The sequence below is a fragment of the Rhipicephalus microplus genome, chromosome 3 (assembly GCF_043290135.1).
Source record: "Rhipicephalus microplus isolate Deutch F79 chromosome 3, USDA_Rmic, whole genome shotgun sequence".
NCBI lineage: Eukaryota > Metazoa > Arthropoda > Arachnida > Ixodida > Ixodidae > Rhipicephalus > Rhipicephalus microplus.
The window spans coordinates 117,728,738-117,752,918 of NC_134702.1; the positions used below are offsets into that span (position 1 = coordinate 117,728,738).

General features: G+C 44.9%; 1 protein-coding gene across 5 annotated transcripts in view; it reads left to right on the forward strand.

Moving 5' to 3' along the window:
- The window catches only part of LOC119171733 (neprilysin-2), a 126,908-nt gene that overhangs the window by 95,976 nt on the left and 6,751 nt on the right, over window positions 1-24,181 (forward strand). For 2 of the 5 annotated variants that reach the window (XR_012894352.1, XM_075890179.1), the window contains exon 13: window positions 12,811-12,955. The exons of 2 other annotated variants lie outside the window; for them this stretch is intronic. Coding sequence is in view for 2 of the 3 variants with exons in the window: in XM_075890179.1 (XP_075746294.1) it covers window positions 12,811-12,908 (98 nt within the window). In the remaining variant the exon portion in view is untranslated. Of the gene's footprint in view, window positions 1-12,810; window positions 14,795-24,181 lie in introns of those variants that run through there. One more of the 5 variants, XM_075890174.1, reaches the window with a different exon arrangement.

Genomic DNA, 24,181 nt, shown 5'->3' on the forward strand with positions numbered 1-24,181 from the left:
CGCGAGCTGAATTTCACTATGTCAGCACATATTTTTGATCTTTCTTATTTGAGTTTCTTTTTCTTATTTTATGTGATAGTGGTTACGGACGCTAGCAGTTGCGGTGGACAACTACGGCGCTGCGCGTGAATCATGTTGTGGTCTCATACCAGTTTTACTGTAAAATGGCTGCTAGTTCGCTCTACACAAACGTGGCCACGGCTAAACTCCTGGTAACAATAGAAACCGCTCTGCTCGAAACTTTTGCGGAAATATATTCTAGGATGGGAGCATTCGGGGGGGGGGGGCACAGGTTGTATTTATTTTAGGCTTAACAAACTGCGTACGGCAGGCCATTGTGAGTGGGCTAGTTTTATTTGTCTAGCGGCTAGAAGAACATGAAGACACTGGCTTCGATGATTGGGTGTGGTTCCACGAATAAGAAAGGTAGCGGCTTCGTTAGAGGCCAAGAGTGAAAAAAGTATATCATTCCCTGTGGTAGATAGAAGCGTAAAAATATTAACTAGATTTGGCACATCCCATGAAAATGAGGGTAAGAAATTTGGCAGACTTTACCCATTGTGGGAATCAATTTCGTGCGACGCAGTCGGTGAGTGATTATCTGTGCTGCATTTTCTAGTCTTTGACCCAAGTGTTACAAGGTTGATCAAGCCGTTTTAAAGTATGATGTTGTGCGTACATTTTGGGATTACCTGGAACGATGAATGCATGTAGCGCGTAAAGAATAAGTTATGCGGTCATGTAACATCAGCAATCTCGGTGTAGCGCAGACAAAGCTATTGTTTTTTCATGTGCACTTTAAGGAGTGAAGATGCAAATATCATAAGCTTATTTCGTAAGCCTACTGGACTAGCTAGAGCAACTTGAACACCAAATGGTGAATCACGGGAATGCACGTGCAATGGTTATTAGACTTTCATCAAAGCAGTGCCTACACTGGAACTACATTTCTCCTTTATTGATTTGTTGCGAAAGGAGCTGCAAACACAGTTGAAGATGCACCAACATTAGGTCTACATAGGACGGTTTCTCAGAGCAGTTTAAAGACACGACGTGGCTTTGAAGTAGTGTACCTTACGCCAAAGAGAACAATTGTTTTCTGCATGGCAGAATCCTTATTTCATTTTTTTTATTCTTTTTCCTAGTCTCACTTTGATTCTTTTTATTGGCCGAGTCAAAACTTCAGCCTTTTTTTAATTTTTCTTTAAGTTATCAACGTCTGTTCAAGCTGTTCCTTCAATCTCGAACATGTAATTGTACAGGTATGCACTTATAACACCATGTATCGATAGGGCAGTTATGTTTGGGGCACGCGAATGATGGGCAGTCGGTAGACGGCGCCCGACAAAAAGGTAAGTTAATGAAAAGAGACTGCCCAGACGCGGACTAAGCCGTCCTCCTGGGAACGCGTCTTTCTAGTTGCACCCCGTGAGCCTTTCTTCACCGCATCTTGTGCTGGGGACTCATCTGCACCCCAGTAGCGCTCTCACGGTGAACCAGACTGAGAAATGAGTAGCCGCTGTCGCGACACGGCTCCCGACCAGATACTGTGGTGCCATGCTGTAACAATACTTGTGGATATATGGCAGAATCGTGTGTACTAACACCAGATAGACGACCGGCCATCTAGATAGGCTTGTTGTTGTGCGAAAGTATCATTTAAGCTGTACGTCGATAAAATAATGGAGTTGTTCTTAGCTGATGCTCGGAGGATAGCAAAGTGTGGGAACGCAGTGGCGGAGACCAATCTCCGAGGAAAGGACAGTTGTTTGCTCCATTGGTGGAGCATCGAGTAGAAAGTATCCATTGAGCTGTACGTCGATGAAATGATGTAGTTCGGGGGATTTTCGGAGGATAGCAAAGCCGACGTTCGGAGGATAGCAAAGTGTGGGAACGCAGAGGCGGAGACCCATCTCTGAGAAAAGGGCAGTTGTTTGCTCCATTCGTGGAACATCGAGTAGAGTTCGTCCTACGAGGCTGTCTCAAATGAGACGGGGGGTATTTAATGAAGAGAAATGAAGAGAAGGGGAGCTTGGTGCTCGAGAACAAAATCGGGAAGCGGGTACAGAGGTCGTGCTTAGCGCAGACTCTGATCCAAGGTTGATACTACGTTGAGAGGGTCAGAGTGAGTGCTTAGCGCTGACTCTGATCCAAGTTTGATACTACATCGAGAAGTTGGTGTAGATTTTTGGGAACACAAAAAGCTCGGCAATTAACGCCGACGATAATAATAATCCAGGTTAGTGCTTACTGTGTAGTCGGTTTAGTGGCCACCCCGGTTTTTGTTTGTAAATAAGTGTCAGTGTATATGAACCAAAGTTTGCCAGGAAGTCAGCAAGCGGTCCAGTCTTTCAACGCGTCGTCGTGATCGTCTGAACCATCGGGATTACATCCATCATCCCTACCTTTACTGGCGAGTCGACAGCATGTCGCGGCGGCTTCCTGGAGGACTATGAGACATCCTGCCTTTCTGGCACACACACACACACACACACACACACATCGAAAGCCAAAAGTGAGAGTGAAAGAAGATCATCAGGTGACGTCAGAGCAGACATGAAAATATGCAGTTCAAGAAACCTAAAGTCTGCGCAACACTGACCGGGGCGATCAACTGAGCCAGAGTTGAGAGCGACAACTTCTTACGCTTGGACATCGGCTTCTCACACAGAGTGGCTGACGACGACTGGAGTTATGAATAAAGCCAGTGGGTGACCAGCGACCGGCACACCTATGAATGGATAGACTGAGTGGTGCACGTACATCCAACTGCAGCAGAAAATTGGTTCCACTGCCTTCTGACTAGAACTTCTACCCGGACGTGGTGTGGCGACTCATCTACGCACAGTGAACCACATGTGGGTCTCTGTTCCATTTTCTTCGCGAGCACCATGGCGACTAAGGTGACGAGAAGTCAGAGGGCAGAAGGAACTACCATTACGATCTGACTCCTGTCTCATCGTAATGAGACAGGAGTCAGATCGTATTGAGATCGCAATTGTGGTTTCTAGTGAAAGCACTGATCTTGCTGTTCAAGTTCGAAGGAAGGAACTAGAAATGTAGAGATTGAAGCTCCAAATTGAGCTAGAAAAAATGAAGCTTCAGTCTCAGACAGGAGATGAGGTGGAGCGGAGTGACAGGTCTGGTTTGGCATGGTATGCAGATTGGCTGCGAGCAGTTTTTCAACCAATGCCGGTTTCCGATGATCTGGTGCCTGCGTTGTTCCGCAGCACTGAACATATGCTTAAATGTTGCGGTATTCCCGAAGATGTTCAGGTTGCTATCATTATGCCGTTTCTGATTGAGAAATCTCAGAATTGGTAGCAGACCAAGCCGAGGAACTGAAGCTTACCCCCGAGGAATACAAACGCCATCTTCACACATGTCGGGAGTGAGATGTGACGGTTGGGGTAGTCTGTCACTAGGCTTGAGATCCTACTCGACTATTACCACTGTAGTTGGGAGATCATAACATTACAGGACCTACGTGCGTTATTGATTTCAGACCACGTCCAACCGCTAATGAATGAAGACATGCGGACACACGTCCTACAGAATTAGACAGCAGAGTGCCTCAGGCCCCAGCCTCTAGCGAAGCTTGCGCAGAAATATGACGAGAGCACAGAGCAGATGGGAGAAAACCAACGCCGCTAAATTGAAGAGAGGGGAATCGTTTAATCACCACGCGGTGGATCGGCCAGCGCCAGGAAACAAAAAGACGACACTTCAATGCTATGCTTGCAGGGAAAGCAGACACTATCAATGGCAATGCCCGCAAACTACACCGGAAACATCGGCAGCAGAAAGGGGCAAGACGTACCCCTGCCTGAAAGTTTAACGGTGAGGGCAGTGTGCGAAACTATGACAGGAGGCAAAGTTTCTGTCACATACTTGATTAATACACCAAGATTAACATGGGTTGAGTTAGTAAGCGGGGGAGCACACTTAAGGCCCGACTAGATTCAGGATCTAGCATAACCGTTCTCAGAGAGAACTTCATTTTCGCTGTAAAAAACACAAGCGAATAGGAAAAGTATGTCAGAGAGGAGCATTTGGGCATGCTGCTCAGGCTGACCTGATGTATGTCCCGTTAGTGTTGAACACTTCTGAAAGAGCTGCTGCTCCTGAGCTGATTGAACTGTGTTTAATCGCAAATAAACTTTCATGAGTAGATGCTCTACTAAGGCCAAACACTTAGGACAAACTCAAGCACATTCAAGCAAGGTCGGCGGAATTGGCGGTTCATATATTAGGAACGGAGCAGGCTATCGTTGAGGCGGTCGATCGTAAAGATGAAATGAAAGCAGATGAGACGCCAGAGTGGCCAAATACAAAGGTTTTATTCCCCGAGGCTGCGATGCAAGTACAGGCTTCAGGTAGTGAGAAAAGGGCGAGATTTCCGTGAGAAAATGACGAAAATAAAGCTCACTGCGGATTACACGCGATTACGGACTGGACAGTGAGCGGGGTATGTTCATAGGACAGAAAACAAGTAAGTGCATTCGGAGAGCATAATTTTGGCTCACACTAACTTTGGTTCTGGGTGTTATAATGTCAATGGACCTTGCAATGAACCTGGAAAGATATTCAGTCCCACAAACGCATATCAGCTATCCCGGACACATATTTGACAGTTGTCACTATCCTAAGCTTGATAGGGTAGGCGTGGTTGCGCAATTTAACACTCTGCGTCCTATACAAGAGAGACCTGCACAGTGTGATGGCACATGTAAAACATTACCAAAAACAGATACCCGCGCAGTCAGAGTTAGTGAGCCTGTTTACGGACCTCACGAACCACTTTGTACCTATTTTTTAGGGAGCTGGAATGATAAAAAATACTTCGATTCTGTTACGCTGGCTCTGAAGGTCGTATTTAAGACAAGTGCCCCGCATCTGAGAAACGGGATAGCATTATTGACAGGCGCCCTTGTTGCTCAAGGGAAAAACAGAGACGAGAGACCTATTACGTTTCTCAGAAATAATATCAGTCCTCAGCAACTAGATTGTTTGCCAAGTAAAAGAGCGGTGTTTACCGTCGTATGGATGCTCAGCCTGTCGGACATGCGGCCTTAAGATAGTAATCGCACGTAACCCGCTCGTGTACCTGACCCTATCCATATGATCTGGTGCTCGCCTGACCCGTTGGGCTTTGGCATTACACAAGGAAATCTCTTTTTTTGTCACATAAAACAGATCTCTTAATAAGGTCACCGATGCCTAGTCGCGATTGGACAGCGGGAATCTGTAGAGTAAGCCCAGGGAGACGGCTGGAAGGTCTTTTTTTTTCTTTTTGTTGACTACTACTACAAAATGGGCTTGCTCTGAAGTACTAGTATGGAAGTTTGTTAAATTTAAGAAGATAGCAAGAGAATGATGTCTGAATGTTCATAATTTCCATGGTGCACCAAGGAATGTACGGGACAGGGTTCAACCTGCGAGTTACGATACAACCAGTGCGTGGGTGTGACTACTCGAGTACGTTTCTCCGCATTTTTTTTTATTTTCGAGTGTGCCTCTCCTCATGACCTTCTGCGTGACTTTGTGCATTTGGGTGACCACAAACATTTTCGGAAGGGTAACTTGTGCGATAGTGCTTTGTAATGATGTAATTACGTTATAGTGAATCCCTTGTAAGACGTTTTTGTTGTTGTTGTTTACGTACTTTTGTATGATGTTTACGCAAGACGCGAAGTGTCGGCAGTGCGCCTAGTGCGACCCCCCTTTTCCCATATGGTTCTTGAAGTTGTATGTACAACAAGCGTGCATACAACATTCTTGGGTTGAAAGGAGTGGTGTTTGGGGCATGAGAAGGATGGCCATTCAGTAGACGGCGCCCGACGAAAACAGAACTTAATGAAAAGGGGCTGCTCAGACGTGGACTGAGCTGTTGACCTCAGAACGCGTCTTTGTCGTCAAAGCTCGTGAGCCTTTGTTCACAGCCCCTTGTGCCGGGGAGTCACCCGCACGACGGTAGCGCTCTCACGGTGAGCCAGACTGGGAAATAAGTGGTCGCTGTTGCAACACGGCTCCCGACAAGATAATGTGGCGCCATGCCGTAACAATACGTGGGGATATACAGCATAATCGTGTCTACTAACACTAGACAGCCGACCGGCCGTCTAGACAGGCTTGTTGTCGCACGAAAGTATCATTGGGGCTGTACGTCGATGAAATCTTGGAGTTCGGAGGATGCTCGGAGGATAGCAAAGCCGATGTTTGGAGGATAACAAAGTGTGGGAACGCAGAGGTGGAGACCCATCTCTGAGGAAAGGGCAGTTTTCGCTCCATTGGGGGAGGATCGAGTAGGGGTTCGTCTCACGAGGCTGTCTCAGATGAGACGGGAGGTATGTAATGAAGAGAAAGGAAGACAAGGCGAGCTTGGTGCTCGAGAAGGAGACAGGGAATCGGAGACAGAGGTCTTGCTTATATAGAGGAGACTCTAATCCAAGGTTGATACCACATCGAGAAGTAGGTGTCGATGTTTGGAGTATATCAAGGGCTCGGCAAGTAACGCCAACATTCATATTAATACAGGTCAGTGCTTAGTGTGCGGTCGGTTTAGTGGCCACCCCGGCCTTTGTTTGTAAATAGGTGTCATCCTTTAAATAAACCGAAGTTATCCAGAAAGTGAGAAGGCAGCCCAGTCCTTCAACGTGTCGTCGTGATGGCCTGAATTATGGGGATTACATCCATCATCCCTATTTTAACTGGGGCCATCGTCAATGAAGCCAACAAGCATGTCAGGAGTACCGAATGCATCTTTCTGTTGTCTTTTCACAGGGTATTAGTAAAGGGCAAAGAAGCTGTCAATTACCTGTGGCGCATACGCGTATAACACGGCTCGTGGCATACAAATATATGCTACTCCTGTCCTGTGTGACGGATATGGTTAGATTACATACCTGATATGGTTTCCAGGTTAATCACGCCATGAGCAGTCAATGATATTTGTCTTTGGCTTTCTTTATTGTCGAGCATGCAAGGCTACAAGTATGAACCTATGATTTGTAGTTACCAAGTTCTGAACACCACTTCAGTCTTTCAAGGGGGGGTTAAGTTCATTGCAAAGGAAAGCATATGTAGCACCATGAATATTGATAGCTTGTTCTCTCAGGTCTGTTACGATACACCATGAAGCTTTTCACTTTCTATTTCTGATGCCAAAAGCAGGTCGGGAGGTCTGGGCGGCTCAATATTGGGTAACCTGAGCACCTATTATCGGTTACCCAGTTCAAGGCTTCAAGGGATCTCATTATTTTGTGTGCGTACTAATGCAACCTCGATGTTAAGAAACGAGTGGGTTCAATTTAAATATTGGTATCATCGGAAATTTCAATCACCAGGACACATGACAAATCAGGGAATGACAGGAGAAAGCTGCCGTAATTTTTATTGATTTTTTCTAGCGGCCGCGGTTAATGTTAATAACAACACTGAATGGCTACTGATAAAGTTTTCCGATGTCCACGATCCTACTAGTGCGCGGTAATTATGCAGCGCTCATAATAATTGAAACAATCTGTTGTGGTGATAAACAGTAGCGTATGCCAAAGAAAATGATATATGCACATTCGAGACGTCACAGCGCTAGGTGCCTCAAAAAAGGTGCTACGCTGTCTCGAATGTTTCTTCCTTTTTCTTTGCGGTTAGCCTGTACCGCTATTAGTTAGTGTGTCACCATACCAAGAAGCCCAATTCGTCACGATCATCAAAATAATTTATTGTCCCCATTGCTCGTGGCCGCTTATAAGCCTTAGTCCGCTTTTATTTCACGAAAAGCAAGAACCGTGAAAAAAAAGGCCTTGAAAGCAATTGGCACACGATAAATGAAAGCCGAAAACCTTTAGAAGCCCGGTTCTTTGCTTTTAATATCTTCTTATGGAAGTCATGCTGGGGATGTTTTTTGGGAGGTCTACGGCCTTGTTACGCAATCGGAAGGTTTGGCCATAATGCGGATGTCTCCTTTGTTAATCGGAGAGTTAGTTGGCTGGTAGAGGCGTTGCCAGTCTTCGCTTATTTGCCGAGACCGTTGGCCTCATCTTTTGGTCCTTGTCCACCTTTTACAAAGAGTCTGACTGGCATGATATGGCTTGCATCGATGTGGTTGACGCATGTAGGCACACTACAAGAGTGGTACTTCAAGCAAAGAAATACGCGTTCCAACTATAGAGAGGGTGAGAACTCGACGCCACAATCACAAATGTGCACTAAGGGCTCCAAAATTCCTAGGCAGAATCTCGACGCTAGAACACACCACTGATACGACAATAGGGTGACATGGAGCAAATGCCAGCGAGTGACTTCAATGTCTTCCGCAACAGAGCGCGAATCACCTGAGCGTACCTGCGCAGCAGGATACGTTGCGGGCTCAAAGTTCATTGGCAACAACCACGCACTGCGACACTGCAGCCTTGGCCAAGACACCACAAAAAATGGAATCGCACTGAAATACGTGCAAGTCGATTGTTTCCCGGATGTCTCACTGTATACGCTTCGTATAGTTTTCTTCAACAAATAAATCGAGCGGCAACCGATAAATTCAGGGAAGAAAAAAGACGAGCCCACATGCCGAATAAGGTGTGTAAAAAAGACAGCGGAATAGTTAGCAAAAAAGGAAATAAAGCAGGGAATAGCCGTTTACCTGAATCTAACCTCCCTGTCCTTCCTCATTTATTCCTCCTCCTCCTCCTTGTCTCTCATATGAATGCACCAGCTGGCAATGATAGTTTAATTGGAATAAGGATGGTTAATACTTTCTAGAGAGTCTTAGAAAAATTTGTTAGAAATATGCATAGTTAGGGGTTCTCACCGATTTTCGTTGCGCATATATGAGAGGTAACGAAATCAAGTGCCGCTTCGGAAACCTTATTTTTAGTTAGCAGGAGTGTATCTAAATTGCGATTAGTGAGCGTCTCTAATATGTGTTGCCAGTTGGTGACCAGTCAATTGGCTGAAACACGTAAAGTTTCAGGTCACTCGAGTTGGGGGCGTGCTGCAACAAAAATACTGTGCCACTGGTTTCCGTACTGTCTTGGCCATGTCTGTGTGATTCGAATTCAGTAGAACAGGCTCGTCAATTACAACGGCGCCCCTTGGGCGTCAGTAAAATAAACGAAGATGAGAGCAGTCAGTCTAGTAATTTATGACGATGAAAGGAAGACGACGGTGCATTGTTTCTTTCACCTGGTGACAGTACTAGACGTTACTGATGTCTTATGCATGTGTTGTGAGGTTTCTAGGTTGAATGTGCCCTTAGGTTTATTTTTAGTTGCTAGCTCTAGTACTGCGGGTCTACCATCTTTCTGGTGTCGCGATATTATGCAGGCTATTCTTCAAGCAGCTTATTTCTTTCAGTCAAGAGAGTATAGTATCATAGAAATGAAGCTGCTTCTAACAATATTCTCATTTCAAAGAGCATGAAACTATATGTACATGTCAAGAGAAAAAATTAATGCCTACCCACGGAGTAAGTGATAATAAATGGAGCGAAGCATCCGCCTGTCCATTCGTCCATGTGTCCAGGCGTCCAATCTCGTTCGAGAATGCAGATGGCACGTGGGTCAAGGAAGCCGAAATGCAAACAAGGGAAGCTGTGAGCAAGCGTCTTCAACGCACCCGCTGGTGGGCTTCGTCGACGCCCCGCCAACGATACGCCACGTACAATGACTATCCAGGAGACTAAGAGAGGCTCTCTTTTTTCGCGTGCCCAGGTGCAGCCCGCGTAGCTGTGCCTGGCACAGCAGCCAGTCAGAGAGTAGCGGTAGAGTGCCATCTATAATATCCTCACTCAACTGCAGTTAGCATGTATTTAAATGAGACTGCGCCGTCTAATCTACTCTTTAGAATATACTGCCTTCTTTTCTTTCTCGTTTTTTGTTATTTCGGTTACGCACGACGCGTCACGCGTCACAAGGCTACAATAGGAGGAGCTTTGCCCTAATATCTGAAATATTCAATACCGTGCCTTATTTCGCGAGTTATTGGTATTGCACGCAAAGCGCAAGTTTCAAGAAAAACACGGTGGAAACACCCCACTTTCACAAACTCATCTAATATGTGTCACATACGTCTCACACTTAGGGACAGTAAGGCAGACGCTAAAGATTACTACGGCAACGTGACATTGAAAAACATTCATAACGCAGCTCCGCCTAAATTTTGGAGGCGTTTATTGTGAAGGCGGAAAGGCCCTTCAATTTTTCGGCGAGTGCTGACTACGTGTTAATAATACATAACTAGCATTCACTTTTCACAAAATTTTTGCTATGTATTTGTACGGGATGAAGATCGCGATAGTATTTCAATGCTGGGCAAGACACTCCATCTGTAAGTTACAATTTTGTATCAAAGAGTGGGTTATTGCACCACTGTTGAAACTGCAACAAAATTGTTTTTGAATTGATGGTAAAATGAATAGCTTCTTAGTGACGTCCGCTGGATGGTACTTCTTTTTCATAATCAAAAGCTCTATCAGCAGCTCAATTGCCAAAAGAATGGGAGTATAGTGTAGGTATTCCGATGCCTTAAGGTGGCGACTTGCCCTGAGTAATCTATTACAGGCCAGTCTCCTTGCTCCTCTGTTATTAAAAGTACTTTAGGACATAACTTTCACGCACACATTGTCATTCCTAAAAAAACAGCCTTATTGACAATAGGTCACATGGCTTCATTGAAGGGAAATCAATAAGAACAGCTATGTTTGACACCACTCATCATTTTTAGACTATCATAGATTGGCAGTCTCTGTACTTGACGCAAATTTTCGGTAGACTTCCAAACAGCATTTGAATTTATTTAGTGTTAAGAGCTGGTGTAAAGGGTTTAAGCATACTTGGAAACATTCCACTAGTGTTAGAGGTAGATGCCTACTTTAACAACGGACAGCCAGGTGTATCAACTAAAAACGTTTGCTCAAAGTCCCGCAGTTGTCTGATTAGGTGCTCAACAAGTATCGGCGTTTGTCACTATATTTTTTTAATACGTAATATATAAAAACGATAAAGTGCCTGTAAGAATTTAAAGATTGGCAGGCGACTGGAGAATTTATATATCACTCCTGTTTACACTCAGAACCAAGTTTAACTTTAAAAACCTTGAATACGTTAAAATATACTGTAAATCCTCGCAAACAAAAAGTAATCACCCACAAACGAGTCTCATGGAGATCACCAGAAAGCATTCACCACCAAATTTCGGCGACTGCCTAAATCTAAAAAAATCTTGTTTGAAGTAGGCAAGCTGTTGTAAACACCTAGGCTTCATCTCCCATGGTATCTTCTATGTAACGAGCAAGGTTTTGAACACAAAAAAATATTATGATCTACTTTCCTCCAAGGTCTTCAAGATAATAAGGTATTACTTTGTATTACGTTTATCCTAGCAATAATCGAATACACATCAGTAGTGTGCGACAACCTAAGAAAAGAAGCATTGCCCACTTAGAATATGTTCAGTGACAAGCAGTACGTCTTCTTTTTAGTGTGTACAGCAGGTAAACACTGGCAAGCACACTTGTGTATGGGGCTGAACTTGAACCCCCGGTATTCCTGCGTCAGACAAAAAAAAAGAGACTACAGACATAAAGCCCTGGTAATCCTGCATTGCACGAAAAAAGACCAAAACCTTGAACTAATTTTTCCTGCATGGTATAAAAGTAGACTACAGTAGCTATACGATATTCAACAGAACCTAACGTAATTGAAAAAAAATCGAGGCCTACGCGGAAGGCGCGCAGGCCTCACACAGTCACAGCAACACAGTCAGCACAGTCACAGCAAAAGCTATAAGAGCGGCTTTTCAAAACCATTTTTAAACACTGATTGGGTAACTGCTGCAAGAATACTTGCTTAATGCCCACTACGGCATTAATAATAAAAGATAGGGTAGTAGACTGGCATTCGCTATGGTATTTTTCGTAGTTTTTCTGAGAAGCGAGGTATCCGCTGAACTACTGCGAGGAATTTTGTACCAATTGTTGATGCAGTGGTTGACGACGATGAGAAGTTATGCCTCAAGTGGGTATGCGCCACAGTTATTAGCCCAACAAAAAAAACACGCTTTTGTAATGGGTTAGAGTACTGGACGACCCACTCATGACGCTATTCGCATTGTGCGACGACTGCTTGTTCTTTCGCTGTTTTAAAACGCTTTATAAGTCGTAATTACGCGATCGCTTTCGGGACATCAAGCCTGCCTAAGGCACGTTTGCCAATAACTCGCAAGCACCGCTGCAGCTAAGTGGTGGAATACTGGGCTGGCACCCAGCGGACCCGGGTTCGAGCCGCACTGTACCATTGGTGAATTTCGCGCGATGTGGTTACGAACACCGCTGGAGGCGGCTGCGGAAAACATGCAACTGCGCTGGTCCAAAAAGTTATTTGATAACAGCTTTCTCTGTAAAAAAAGAGCCCTTAATTGAACCTTCATAACAAGGTTTCATTACTCAAAAAGCCAAAACTACGAGTCTATAACTGTCAAACAGCAGTGTTTGAAATCAGATTTTTTTTCCCGTGCAGTAAGAAAATCGAATTCACTTCCAACTCATATCGTGAAACTCACATTACATCGACATCCGTCATGCATCAGTAATGGGTCACTACCTACAAATGTCTTAAATTCACGAAGATATTTTCAATGTACTCAAAATTACATACCGAAAAAGAAAGTTAAGCAATGCGTCATTTTGAGCGAGTTTCAGTCAATATTTATTATTCGCATATAAAAGAATATTTAGTTTTTTTCACATTTATGAACGTTCCATCTTGACACAACGTTAGGAAATAATACGACGGGCTTTGTTTCACCTAGGTGGAGAGGCGGTCGCTGGAAGTGCTCAGCGAGCGGAGGGCCCCCATTTTTCAAAACCGCCACAACGTATTGTGAACCAAACAAATGGGATTGTCTAAATAAAAGCGTTGCCTGCAGTACGCAACTATCCCAGAAAAGCACCAAGGTGTGTAGAAAATTATGTGATCCAGTGGGTTTGTTTTTTGTTTGTTTGTTTGTTTGTGTGCATATTGCTGCTAGCTTAAGAAGGTCTGTAGGCAGTAGTGGTAAGAGAACAATGATGCAATATCTACAGAATAGGCAAAAAGCGATAACGACGGGCTCCACTCTATCAGTACTTCTCTACTGCAAAACTACCAACACTCATACTAAGATAATCACAATTGTGCATAAACCCAATAAATTTTATCTTGTATATACTAAATCTATATACCCGACACAGCTTAAAAGTGTGTATGCATTTTCACTTGAAACATGACCAAAATTGCCTTTATGTATAATAAAACATACAGGTAGTTGTATACCAGAGGGCATTGACAAAAGAAATCTCGAGAGGCAGACTTATTTCCTTCTGTGGTGATAGTTTAGTTTGTGTACGCTATTTATTTACGCTCGCGGTGTCAATTTGTAGTGAAGGATGAATGGAAACATCTCCATAGACAGTAGGTCTTCATTAGAGAGCCAGCAAATGATCCCGAGGTCTGAAAAAGAGTTATATACACCTTTGCATAAAAACTCGAGTGCGGACGTGCCGAAAACACACTTGGAGGCATTCACAACGAGGTCAACTGCTGTATGCGTTGAAACGGAGCACGCAGATGCTGCTCATGTTCTTCAGCCGTCCGGCTGGCGATGAGAACATCAAGGTACGCAAACACAGCAGGAAGGCCTCGTGTGACCTTAGAAATGAACTGCTGGAAGGTCTGAGCGGAATTGCGCAGTCCAAACGGCATCGGCACGCCTTCAAACAAACCACAATGCGCAGTGATGGTGGTTTTATGTATGTCAGGGGGCTCGACGGGAATCTGTTGGCATGCTTTTGCAAGGTCTACTTTGGTGAAAATGGTGCAGCCGTCCCGACTTGATGTCAAATCTTGGATGTGAGGTAGAAGATAGCCGTCATGGGCAGTCATGGAGTTCAGCAGTCGATGGTCTCCACAAGGACGCCAGTCACCGGGGTCATGCTTTGGCACCGAATGCAGTGGAGAAGCCCATGCGCTTGACGACGGGCGTGCAATGTCGAGCTGCAGCACGTGGTCAAACTCCCGTTCGGCAACCACTAGGCGGCCCCCAAATAGGCGGTGCGGTCGAGTGCCTACTGAAGGACCATAATGGTGTAGTGCCCGCAAACGAGGGCACTACAAACCTGACACGCACCTATCGTACGCGTTGAAGCATGTCTGTACGTGTCACCTCTCCTTCGCTTCATCATCTCTACATCTGGCAACACTCGAGCGCACATCAAAATGTAACACTCGGTTAGTTTATCTGTGACGGAGAGGACGCCGTAAGATGACGCTCCTTCGCCCACTCAAACTTCCACTGATGTGAACACGCGTAAACACACAGTAGCCAGCGCTGCGAAGGTTAGCAAAGCCTAGCGCGTTCACGAATGGCGACGTCGTTTACTCGAGCAAACGCTACACCAAGTTTCGCTTCAAACAGTCGGTCCGGAACCCCCGTCGACGCCCGCTTCAGCCGGGCGAAAGGTGTGCGCAACGCTGTGGCTTCGCATATCATAAGGGTTGCCTTCGGAGAAGTGGCAAAGTATATGTAAACTGGTAGCGTAACTTCCATAGAAGCCCATGGATCCAAATGTCTGTGGCTAGCTGCCACCGTCGTTATGCACATGAGGAGTGGATAACCAACAGCAAAAAGTATTATTAAAGTATGACTTCACAACTGGAAGTGCTTGCGATATCGCGCAATTGTCCTACATGAAGCGAAATCGGAATTTTGCCAACTGATGACCTGCTACGTGCCTTTATTATTACGCGAATTTATTGCGCCCTAATAGTGTCTTGTTAATTGCATGCGAGAGAGAAAAGAAAAAAAAGAACAAAGATTGAGGAAGCAAAGTTGCTTTATTATCCAAATGACGCACTTGCAATATAAGACACCTCGCAGAAGCAATGGTGAGACAGCTATTCACGGGCACAATAGTATATTAGTTTGAAAACTCACGTTTCCCAATCGGTGAAAACCACTGCAGCGATACAACAGTTTTGAAAACAAAGCTTTGACAGCCGCAGAGTGCAGTGTCTTGTTGCTTTGCCTGTCGCGTTTAGTTTAGTCACCAAAGGTGAGGGCACGCCAGCCGTGCGCCAGGGAAAGCAGTCGGCTGTCAGAGGAGCGGCTATCTGTACATTCTGTGAGCTAGTTGAGCTCTAAAGTGCACATAAAGAATGAACTTGTGAAGGTACACACAAAACCACCACGGAAAGGTGAGCGATGCCTCGCTGACCTCATTTTTTGCCGAATAAAACAACACGACAAACCAAACACAATTTCTGATGGCATATAGTTTAAATACGCTCCCAAATCCGTTGGCCCATATCACCAGACTGCCTGCATGTGGCTGCTGTTCCAGAAGCCAAACGAAAAAAGAAATGACGCTCAACCACCTACCAAAGACCGAACCTTTATTGAAGTAATCTACTAATTTTTGTAACAAAAAAAATACCACTATTGAAAATAAACTTCTAAATAATTTTGCAGTTTTCGCTTTTTCTCCCCCCCCCCCTTACCTATTCACGCTTCAATCATCACGCGGTTGTTGATGTCTATGTCAATGGGTTTCAGACCACATTCCGTTCCGACTTTCACGACCTACTTAGAATGACCATGGCAATGGACCAAGTTTTAAAGACGATAATCTTTCTTGGGGTACTTCGACGTAAAATATTCCGCAGACTCCACGTACCTGAGAATCGACGTATGCAGAGAGGAGATTACCGCGTTTCAATTATTTGATTGAGCGACACGTCATGAGCTCATGCTTATTATATTTACATATGTTGCACGCACAGAACTATGTAGAAGAGTTGCAGATGCTTATATAACCAGTTGTATGCGCTTACGCAATGATGCCAACTGGAACATGCGTATTAGCAACATAAGAAGCTGATATGAAGCGCTGATGCTCGCGAAGATGCTGGCCCTGGACAATGCTACATAAGTTAACTTCAGCGCATGGCAACTAATCACAATTGACGTTAACCCGACATGACGGCTCTATCAAGAGAGTACAAATGTAATGTTTAAAAATTGAGTAGGCAGCACTGCAACCAATGTTGACGTTTCACGAGAATAAGCGTCTATTTATAAAATGGCAGCATATCCACGGGGTGAATGATAGAGAGTGGGGCGAAACATCTGTCCGTCCTTTCGTTCTTGCTTCCATCTGTCCATGCGTCCGTCTGTGTAACTGTCCGTGCTTCCATCCACCTGGCTGTGCGCGCATATGTTCGTACGTCCATGCATCCGTCCGTGCGTTTGTTCATACATACACCCCTGCGTCCGTCCATGCGTTCATCCGTCCGTGCAGCCATCCGTGCGTCCGTCCATGCATTTGTCTGTGTGTCCGTTCATCCATCAAGTCAACACTCCAAGTACCATCACCTTGCATCTTTTCATTCCGCGTATAGAACCGCCACCATCCAGCGGAAATTCCAAGGACTAAATGAGAGGTGGCACACGCACACTTTCTTAAGGCTTGCGCTTTGTGTCTATACTTCCCCTTAAACCACCTCGAGTTCATGGTATCTTTTAGGTCACTGTATTTATGGCACTGTGGCCCAACGCTCGCTAAACCTTTCTAAAACCAAGGAGGTTACGCCCAGCGAGTATAACATAGCAACCCTTTCTTGTCAGATAGGGCTCAATGTTTATGCCAATGGCTGCTAGTGGGGAATGAGAGACAAGAGAATTCGGCTCTTGCTTCGTGTCTACTTCCCACTTTTAACCACTATACTATACACTAGTTTACTGTATATTCTAGTTTACTGTATTCGTAGCACTGCAGCCCCACGCTCGCTAAACATTTCTAAAACCAAGGAGGTTTCACCCAGCCAGTATAACGTAGCGACCCTTTCTTTGTCCGATAATGTTCGATGTACATGCCAATGGCTGCTAATGGGGAAAGAGAGACAGCAGAATTCAGCTTTTACTGAACGCGCATGCCTGCGAATTTTATATTGTTCAACAACGCACAGGAGAAATCTCCAACTGGCACCACCTTGCAAGTCAAAACGTAGGACTGTTTACGCACTACGACTACGACGAGGGACGAATGGGTGCCGCTTTAAGGAGCTTCGCCCCTAAAAAAGTTCTGAAACCTGGCGTAACTCTGTGGTAAAACGCTTCATTGCCACGCAGACTGCTTGAGTACGATTCCAGCTGGGAAGCTGACATCAATTCTTTGCATTTTTCAGGTCAACGCTACCGACGTAGGGTATTTCTTAACGCTCGCCCGTTAAAATTGTCCATGTGTGTTCTCGTCGTTGCTGACTAGATACTAAGTTTTAATCAGCTATGGCACATACCTACCCGTGGGTATGTGCCACTGTCTGGTGGGAAGTGTAACGACGTACGCGACACAATTTTCAGATTACTCATGTTTTGACTAGCGCATTGCATTCGTAAAACTATCTTACCCTCCCATGCTAATTGTTGTTCATGCCAAGTGAAAGGAGTGACCACAAAAGCACACAAACGTCAGCGACTAGATCAATAGATAGATACGCTCGAAGTCACCGAAGTTCACTAGGAAATGCTTCGCAATTAAATGTTTGACCGGTCTGTCTGTATTTTTGTCTGTTTGTCTATAAAACGATATCCGAAAAGGTCAAAATTGACCCCATCCGCAGCGCACACCGATATTTTTAAGTTTCCGCATTCATACTTGTGCGATTGTGAATCATAAAGCAATTATTGTGCATATCTGAGGCCAATAAGAACGCGTTTGTATTCTGTGGTGTGTCTCTTTCACTAGTTAAGGCACACATGAGTAATATTAAGGGGTTGTAGCGTTTATCATGCTGCGCTGATAATGCAACGCTATGGTCAAAAAGGCAATTTTTCACAACGGTTTTCAAAGACTACATGGTGGTGCCACCTACCCCTCGCTGTGCTCTATACACATTATCGCCTCTGAGACAGGCGCGCACGCCACCCCTTGTTTTTGAAGATAACAGCCACATAGCACTCGTGTCTCACGGGCGTCGATGCACTCGTTCGCCTCCGCTTCACGAATCGAGACACTCTAACGCAGTGCCCCCAGGACACAATTCACCAGTTTTCTCGCGCAAAACACCAAATAAACGTTTGGTTCACTCTCCCCAGACACAAGACATCGTCTTTCGTAGACATTTGCCGTGAAACATGAATAAAAGGCGTGATTTTTTCACCAGACTTCGAGTCTCGACTTTGTGCTATCATGGTTCTTTGGTTTATAGGACGTATACGGTAACTGAAATGGCATAACACGATTGTATGGCAAACAAATTACAGCTAGCATTAGAAAAGTCACAAGTATGCCATAAATGGTATACTTTGCTCGCCAGAGTGTTGGCACTCCTGCAGCTATTCATTACCTTAATAATATGATATTCTGTATGTCCGAACAAAAGGGAAGACATACACAACTGACCAGCCTCAAGGTGAAAATTGTGGCAAGTATGTCATTTCATGTATGAATGGTAGTTCATGGTCTCGTGGGCGTCGCAGAAGCGTAATACGTGAAAAATTGGTGTTTCGTGACGTCATTATATCACGAAAAAAACTAACAGGTGTTAAATTTCCAAGCTCTTTCCAAGCTTTTTTCCAAGCTCTTTTCCAAGTTTTCCAAATTTTCCAAGCTCTTTTGCAGTTATAATATTTTGCAGCTGTATACAAGTGTATTTGCCCCGCCACAGTGGTCTAGTGGTTAAGGTACTCGGCTGCAGACCCGCAGATTGCGGGAACCAATCCCGGCTGCGGCGGCTGCATTTTCGATGTAGTCGAAAATGCTTTAGCCCCGTGTGAACAGATTTGAGTGAACGTTGCAGAACCCCAGTGTGTCGAAATTTCCGGAGCCCTCCACTATGGCGTCCCTCAAGATCGTGTATTGGTTTTGGAACGTTAAACTCCACATATCAATCAAATAATCAATACTTGAGTATTTCTTGTTTAACTAGATCTTATTCAACTCGTCGATATTCTCACTTTCAGTGTATAAATGTGTGAGGATGTGTTCGTCATTGCTATACCATATAAATATTTTAATTTCTTGAACGTTTCAAGCAGCGGTGTTCAGGCGTATTCCCCAGACGAAGAAGAACTAACCTGCAATTTCTCCCGTCAGCTGTTCTACATTCGTTGTAATAAGAAGTGTTGAGAAATTTGTCCAGCATGATCGTTGGAGATTTTTGTTTTTATATTTCACTTTCACAAATTTATATGCATTGGCATTGTTGTGCAAGAGTAATTCTTATCATTGATAAACAGTGCCCGAACTAAACCTGTCTATTGGACTTTTGTATTAAAACTATCAGTTTTGTCATATTCCTGCAAATTCGAACTAAAGAACATTCACAAAAAAATGAAATGCAGCGCGAAATTTCACCTAATACACGAAAAAAAAGAACAATGATCACGGTTCTTGTGGACACTATGGCATATATCCACTCTATAGGAATGATTTAGAAAAAAAATATAGTAGCCTATGGACAATAACCCTTCCAGTTAACTAGAAGACCAGCCGTTTGTTTCCATTACTGAAGCCTGGTAAGTCGCCATTGGTGCTCACATCGTACCGCCCGATTGCACTGCCTAGTTGCTTGGGCAAAGTGATGGAGAGGATGGTACTAGGACGGCTAGAATGGTTCCTGGAGCATCGCAACATCTACCCGGACGCTATTACGGGTTTTCGCCGTGGCCGGTCATCAATTTATAGCGTCATAGACCTGGTCAGCTACGTGAAACACGAAAAAGGCCGTAAGCGTCTCAGCGCTTCTTTATTTCTTGATGTTAAAGGGGTTTACGATAACGTCACATATGAAGCTGTCCTCACCGCTTTTAAGGAGGTAGGAGTGGGCGGTCGGATGTTTCAGTGGCTACGCAGCTATCTCTCTGAGCAATCCTTTTTCGTGAGAACAGAGAATGGTGACACTTCGCTACATTACAGCCACCGTGGTGTTCCCCAGGGCGGCATACTTAGCCCTGTACTATTCAACCTGACGCTAATAGCTCTCAATCAGCATCTGCCAAGTACTGTCAGATTGTCAGTGTACGCGGACGACATCTGCGTTTGGACGTCGGCAGTAACACGTCTACAGCTGCGAGCGCCAATTCAGTGAGCTGCCACTCAAGTTGCTATTTACTTCCGTGAACGAGGTCTGGAAATTTCCTCTGAGAAATGCGCACTTGTGGCATTTACGCGCAGCCCATTCAGAACTACAGCGTTCTGATGAACAGCGAAAGGATACGTCACCTCCTATCATACAAGTTCGTAGGTGTTAAAATTGACAGAGACCTCTCATGGAGACCACATGTATCATACATGGAAAGGCGATTGACAGGCATCTGTGATTTGTTCAAGTTCTTCGCTGGAAAGAACTGGGGAATGTCCACAGCTGCTGTGTTACGACTATAGAGGATTCTTTTCCTTGGATTCCTTCGGTACAGCCTAGATGTGTTAACCAACGCGAGTAAAACAAGCATACGAATGCTTCAAAGTGTCCAGGCTCAATCACTCCGGATTTGTTTAGGGATGCCCCAAAGTGCATCAACAGCGGCAACTATCGCCATCACAAAGGACCACCTCATCAAGACCCACATTAATATTGAAGTGCTCAGGACACATATACGACACCTTGCTCAAACTCCTCTACATCACCTAGCCTCTCTAACAGTGGACCGACCATGCACATTTTACTGCAAAACAGTGACCGCACATGGTGAGTAGACCCCAACTTCGTTCTCTCCAGCCGCTAGACCTGTGACTCCGCCATGCTGCCTCGCTCAACCCATCATTATTATGAACATACCTGGCGTCCAGAAAAAGACCAATTTGTCGTTACCGGCTCTTAAACAGCTCACACTACTTCTCTTGTATGAGAAATACCAAGACTCCACATGTATATACACTGACGGATCGGTCCAGCCGGACAATTCTACAGGAGCAGTAGTGGTACCAAGGCTGGCCACGACAATTAAATTCAAGACATCTCACGCAACAGCATCAACGGCAGCAGAATTGGCAGCACTTCGTGCCGCGTTGCAATTTGTCGTTGATCAACCTACACGCAAGTGGACTATTTTCTGCGACTCAAAGACGGCACTGCAGTCTCTACTATCAGCCTTACGCCGTGGACCACACGAGCAGCTGGTACTAGAGATAGCAGAGGTTATACACCACCTGACTAAGAAAGGGCACCAAATTACATTTGAGTGGTTACCCAGTCACTGCAGAATCATCGGCAATGAACGGGCCGATCAAGCTGCCCGCTCAGCCCACACAGAAGATCATAAACAACTAATACCACTTTCTAGGACAGATGCTGCACAAAAGCTCCGCAGGCTTGCTCGTTAGCAAAACACATCACAATGGAATCAGCCACACGTCAAGCATACCCGACTATACTCGCTTGACCCTACGCTAAGTCTTCAAGACCCGTCGAGGCTTTGCCGAGCAGAGCAGACCCTGTTATATAGGCTGTGGTTGGGCGTTGCGTTTACCAACGCCTATGCTTTCCGCATTGGGATGGCCGACACTGCAGCCTGTGGCCACTGTGGCAAAGAAGAAACAATCCAACATATTCTTTGTGACTGCCTAGAGTGTAGTAAACGACTATGCCTCAGCAAGGAACTAAGCAAATGCGATAATCAACCTCTGTCGGAGCAAGGAATTCTACAATATCGATAAGATGCAACTTCACTGAAGAAGGCCCTGAAAGCGCTACTACACTTTTCGCGATTGACCGGCCTTACTGAATGGTTGTAGCTAGGACGCCCTTCCTGTGTGTGTTTTCGTTTTCACATGAGTGCGCGTGTTTTTTTTTTCTCTCTATCTACCCCCTCTTTCTTGCCCCTATTTCCCCGCCCCCAGCGCTGGGTAGCAAACCAGTTGCCAATATCTGGTTAACCTCCCGGCCTTTCCTTTCTCTCTCTCTTCCTTACAATGAATGATGTAAAAGACAGAAAATATTACAAAATAGAGCAAAAACATAAGCAGTGAAAAAGGAAAGGAAATAAGCACTATTAAAATAATGAAAATATAATCTTTCAAGCTGACCAGACATTTTACTTTGCCTGACGTCATTATTTGGGATGCATGTCTTACATTTCATGGCATTTTAAAATTACTTGGCGAGTAATATGCGAAGCATTTCTTAGCGAGCTTCGGCGACTTAGAGCGTATTTATCTATCTACCTATGTATCTAGCCGCCTACGACTTTTAGCTCGCCTGGCCGTTTTGTAATTGGTATCAATACCAAATTTTCTATGGCATAACAGGACTATATGACGAGTAGAATTGACTAGTCATAACATGATTATCTTGACATATATGTCATTGTTGTCATAATTTATATTTCAAGGTCTTGCTGCACTTGCAGTGGTTTCGTTCACATGACATGTTGAAAAATTGGCATGGTATGACATGACTGCATGGCAAACACAAATGACAGACCCTAACGTTAAAATCATGACATGCATGTCATGTAAGTCATGATTGAAGACTACGCGTCACGCTCAAGGTACGCTCGCAGTCGTTTCGCTAGCCTCACATATACCAAATTTGGTGTTACGTAACGTGAATGGATGACGAAGGTATGTGACTGGTGCAAAGATGATACTCATGAGATGCGTGTCATGTAACAACATGACTACATGCCACACTCATGATGCGCTCGCGGCCGTTTCGCTAGCTTCACATACACCAAATATGGTATTATGGGACGTGAATGAATGACGAAGGCATATGACTGGTTTAAACATGATAATCATGAGACGCGTGTCATATAAAACATGACTACAGGCCACACTCATGATGCGCTCGTGGTCGTTTCGCTAGCTTCACATACACCAAATTTAGTATTAAGTGACGCGAATGGATGACGAAGGTATGTGACTGGTGAAAACATGATAATCATGAAACGCCTGTCATATAACAACATGACCATCTGCCACGCTCATGATGCGCTCGCGGCCATTTTGCTAGCTTCACATGTACCTAATTCGGTATTACTTCACGCGAACGGATGACGTATGTTAATGGCACGTCCAAACATGATAATCATGACATGCGTGTCATGTAACAACAAGACTACATGCCGCACAAATGATGCGCTCACGGCCATTTCGCTAGCTTCCCATGTGACAAATTTGGTATTACGTCCCGTGAATAGATGGTGAAGGTAGGTGACTGGTGCAAACATGGCAATCGTGAGATGTGTGTCATGTAAGAACATGACTACGTGCCAAGCTCAAGGTGCCAAAACATTTTGACGGGACCCGGCGCGCGTTCGTTTCGTCGCGTCACGCTGGCGATGCCACGCCAAGCACGGATCTGTATGAAATATACTCGCCGGCGCACGCCGCGGTGCGTTGCTATGACGCATTCGCATTTAAGCGCGCCCGCCATGTTTTCGGCGCGAAGATAAGCAGACGCTGTACTGTCTAGGTGACGACGTTAGCGCGAAATGAAGCATGTCGCATTTCGAGCTGGTTGCCGTCGGGCCTCGCTGACAGACGATGGTCGCGCCTAGTATCAGAATATAGAGTGCTCGCGCTTTGCTAGCGTAGTGTCGCTGCGCCCAGCGTGGGCGCACGTCAACGTTACGTGCGCTCGCCGCCATTTCGCTAGCTTCACATATACCAAGTTTCGTATTACGGGACGTGAATGGTCGACGAAGGTATGTGACACGTCCAAACATAATAATCGTGATATTCGTGTCGTGTAAAATAATACTACATGCTACGCTCATAGCGTGCTTGCGGCCGTTTCGCGGGCTGCACATATACCAAATTCGATATCATCTGACGTATATAGATAACGAACGTAAATGACACGTCCAAACGAGATAATCATGACATGAAAGTCACGTACGGCATTATTTATTTCCCCCTCGTATTGTTGCACTGATTTTAAATTTACACATCAAGCTTCCTCAATCGTGCTTTGCATATTAGCGATTCCTACTGTACGTGGAATCTGCCAATTTTTTTCTAGCGAGTATTTATGAAAGTAGGCTTTTTAAGGTGGCATGCGTTTAGTTGGTTAAAAGGACGCTGAAGTATTTTAAAAGAAACGAGTTTGTAGTGTCGAGGTAAGTGGTTTCGTTCAATGCACTCGAAAGTTAAGTGAGAAATTTGCAGTAAACGAACGCCAATAAGTTTCTATTGCAGAAA